The 3726-nt window shown below is 50.2% G+C and overlaps 1 protein-coding gene across 1 annotated transcript in view; it reads right to left on the reverse strand.

The window, feature by feature from the left end:
• Window positions 1-916: 916 nt before the first annotated feature.
• LOC134088383 (calcium-binding mitochondrial carrier protein SCaMC-2-A-like) overlaps window positions 917-3726 on the reverse strand; it is a 10156-nt gene continuing 7346 nt past the window's right edge. The window contains exons 6-10 of the mRNA XM_062542321.1: window positions 3201-3353; window positions 2949-3056; window positions 2414-2581; window positions 2126-2276; window positions 917-1763 (exon numbers count right to left, since the gene is read on the reverse strand). Of these exons, the coding sequence (XP_062398305.1) occupies window positions 1576-1763; window positions 2126-2276; window positions 2414-2581; window positions 2949-3056; window positions 3201-3353 (768 nt within the window). The 3' untranslated portion in view covers window positions 917-1575. The remainder of the gene's footprint in view (window positions 1764-2125; window positions 2277-2413; window positions 2582-2948; window positions 3057-3200; window positions 3354-3726) is intronic.

Raw genomic sequence — 3726 nt, forward strand, 5'->3', positions numbered from 1 at the left:
GCTTACACTCGGTTGTAGAGAAATACACTGAAGGACTTTTTTCCAGCATTGCTGATCTACAATCAACCCAAAATCACCTCAGTGCCACCAGCCCGCTCTCCTTTTTTTACACTCAACAGTTCTGGAATGACTGGCCCATACAAACCATCACATTTAAGTGACGAAACACACACACAGTGATTTAATGCTCTTCTCTCTTCCCCCACAGTGAATTACACAGAACATTTTAAAAAGTGACTGCAGCCATTTAAAGTGCATTGCTTTTGAATCAAATATAGATTTTTTTGAATCAAAGAAGGCTTCAGTGTGCATGAATCCATTGATTTTTCTACATCAACTTCTATGAAATATGTTGAACTGAAGACCATCTTTGCACAAGTCTCCTCAGTATTGAATGAGCAGCCAAGGTGGATTCCTCTAGTTTAACATGTTAATGCAAACATTTCCATCTCTAACACAATCTGGCAGCTCTTTAAAAGAAAAAAAAAAGAGAAAATTACTTTTATGCACTGGTTTTGAATCAAGCTGAATCTCAGCATAATGTCTCTTCTTCTCCCCGCTGAGGCCTCAGACCAATTAGCTTTGATTAGCATGCCCACAGATTTAGCAATCTCCCCGTTACCAAAACACAATGACAAGTCACCAACCACTGCTGCGCTGCTTTAAACGATGAGCTTCATTTGCTACCCCCCCCTCCCCCCCTCCACCGGTAAAAAATAAATACTTTCTCTCTGTGTCAGTACATAAATATATCCACCAGTAAACCCAGTGGAGACGGGGGTGCAGCAGCAGAGAGGGCGGTGAGCTTACGCCGCCTACAAGATAAAGAAACTACCAAATAAATACCCCCCCAGTTCTACCCAGGGTGAGGGCAGCCCCCCCCCCCCCCCCCCCCCGCCTCCCTCCCCCCCTCCCCAGCAGTCAGAGCTGTGTGTAGTGTGGAGCAGCTTTGGTTGAGACTCGTTGGTTGCGTTTGGTTTCCTCTCTCAGAGCTCGAGATCACCTCTCAGGGCGACAAGACTTGGTGCTGCTCGTTGGGACTGACGTGGATACGAAGACGGTTACTAGAATAGTGGGCACACACACTGTCCATCACACACACACACATACTGTTAACGCTTACAACTGAAGAATACATCAGACATTAGACTGCCTTTCAGACGCCCACAAATAAATACACACTCTTCAGCCAAGCTGGAGGTGGATTCACAACACAGATTTGGTCCGCACCTTCAGTAATCCTAGGGTAAGTACCATGGTCTCTCGTCAAAGTTAATATAAAAAATAAATCTATTTGGATGACAGCAGCAGCGCTGGTTAAAGGCACCCCCGACTCCCTCTGCACAGCATTCATAGTCCACACTCCATCACTTCCTGAAGCACTCATAGTCCAGACAAACGGTCACTTTTTGTGCGTGTTTGCCAGCCTGCTCATCTCTCCAGCAGGGCGGCGACTCAAGTCCCTCACAGGGTCTTGACGACAGAGGCGTCCAGACTGAAGGAGTCCTCTGTCCAGACCCTTCACTCCTCTGTCCAAAAGAAAATGCTAAAGCATGGCAGCACGGAGAGGCTTGTTCAGCGCGACTTGACGCCCAGAGAGGACTTGATGTTCTCGTACACCACGTAGCTGATGCTGACCGCGGGGATGACCTTGAGGAAGTTAGGGGTCAGGCCGCGGTACAGGCCCGTGGGGCCCTCCGTCCGCAGGATCTGCTTGAACAGGCCGCTCATGGAGGCCTGCGGGGCGCTGCTCTGGAGCGTAGCTGTGGACACACACACACACACACACGAGACACACAGTCAGCACTGAGGAGACGCAATGTCACGGGCAACACCGCCAGCTACGGGCAACATGTTACATAAACACCCTCAACATCCCAGTTATGCTGCACACATGAGACGAGTAACATTCAGGGCAGTTCAGAATCCCGAGGTGGGGAGGACCAGGATGTTTATACTATTTTTAGTTTACAGTCATGAATTCAGAGGTCGGCGTTGTCAAAAGACCTTATTGTCTTACGCAACATTAATGCCTCGTTTATAACTGTCCTCTAGGTGAAGGGGTGCCCCAGGGGAGGGGAGGGGAGAGGAGGGGAGAGGAGAGGAGAGGAGAGGAGAGGCTCACCTTGTGCCTGCATGCGCGTCCGGACCAACGCCAGTGGGTAGCTGGCCAGCTGACCACAAGTGCTGGAGACGGTTCCACAGGCCAGGAGCACAAACACGCCCGGGTCTTTACTCTCGGAACCATACCGCTGCAGCCAGGAGTTCTTCAGCGTCTGTAGGAGGAACATGGGGGGTCACAGGTCAAATCTCAACGCCAGCGCTCAATCACTCAAGTCACCCCTCTACTGGACGGGCATATATCGCCGCGTCACTCTAAAGTGGAGCGTCGTGTTGCTAGGCACCCACTCACCTCGTACACGGCCAGGTCGATGCCCGCGTAGGGGATGATGCCCAGCATGTTGGGCACGTAGCCCTTGTAGAAGGCGCTCATGCCCTCCCGCCGGAGGATCTGCTTGGCACAGTCCGAGATGCCGTCGTACTGGCCCGTCGTCCTCAGCGCCAACCGGGTCTTCAGGACCTGCGGGCAAAACATGGCAGCGAAGGGCAAGGTCAGAGACTGAGTTAACATGGCAGCAAAGGGCAAGGTTAGAGACTGAGTTAACATGGCAGCAAAGGGCAAGGTCAGAGACTGGCACTACACCCACAGAACAGCACTGTAGACTAGAGGTCATTACCAGCTGATGAATTCTTATTATATAAGAATATAATATAATATAATAAATATAATATTAATATTATACAACACTGACTGTTTACAAAACCATTTAACCCTCAGCAGTTTTTAACCATAACCCATTTCTGCAACCTAGTGCATCAAGACTTGGAATGATTGATTGATTGATTGATTGATTGATTGACAGATTGATTGATTGGCATCTGCTCACCTCCATCGGGTAGATGACGCTCTGGGCGAAGACTCCTGCCAGAGAGCCGGCCAGGAAGCGCTCGGAGATGCCAAGCGTCTGCCCGTTGCTGCCCATCAGGCGCTTAATCTGGTGACAGCACAAGGGAGGGAGGAGGACACACACTTAATGAGGACAGAGCTTTCAATACGGAAGTGCCATAAGAGCAGGCCTATGCCAACTAGTGGTGCCAGGCGGTGGCAGTGCCAGGCAGTGGTGGGGGCAGTTCAGTACCTGCTCGTAGGCCATGAACTTGAGGGCGGACTCGGGGGCGATCTTGATGACGTTGATGCCGTTTCCTCTCCACAGCGCGCGCACGCCGCCCTCTTTGATCATCTGAGCGAGGCCCGTCATCAGGCACATGTTCCCGCTCCGAGAGCCGTGGACCTGACGAGACACACACACAAGATGGCACTCAGTAAACACATCAGAGAAACGCTTTAAATATGATGATGTATGGTCATGCTCCATTCATGCCGATTAAAGCGAAGTAAGTACTAACTGCTGATTAATAGCTAAGTAAGTACTAACTGCTGATTAATAGCTAAGTAAGTACTAACTGCTGATTAATAGCTAAGTAAGTACTAATTGCTGTAAAGCCCTCCTGCAGTGAGCAGAAGTGTCCAAGGGTCTTAGTGCACGTTCGGGTTTGGCAAGATCCGAACAAAGTCGAACATTTCACAAAAGCGTAAAGCCCTCCAGGTCAAGCGCATGGCCCAGATCAAACAAAGCTGCTGACGCACGCCTGTCGCAACTTCAT

This window comes from Sardina pilchardus, chromosome 8, assembly GCF_963854185.1.
Source record: "Sardina pilchardus chromosome 8, fSarPil1.1, whole genome shotgun sequence".
NCBI classification, from domain to species: Eukaryota; Metazoa; Chordata; class Actinopteri; order Clupeiformes; family Clupeidae; genus Sardina; species Sardina pilchardus.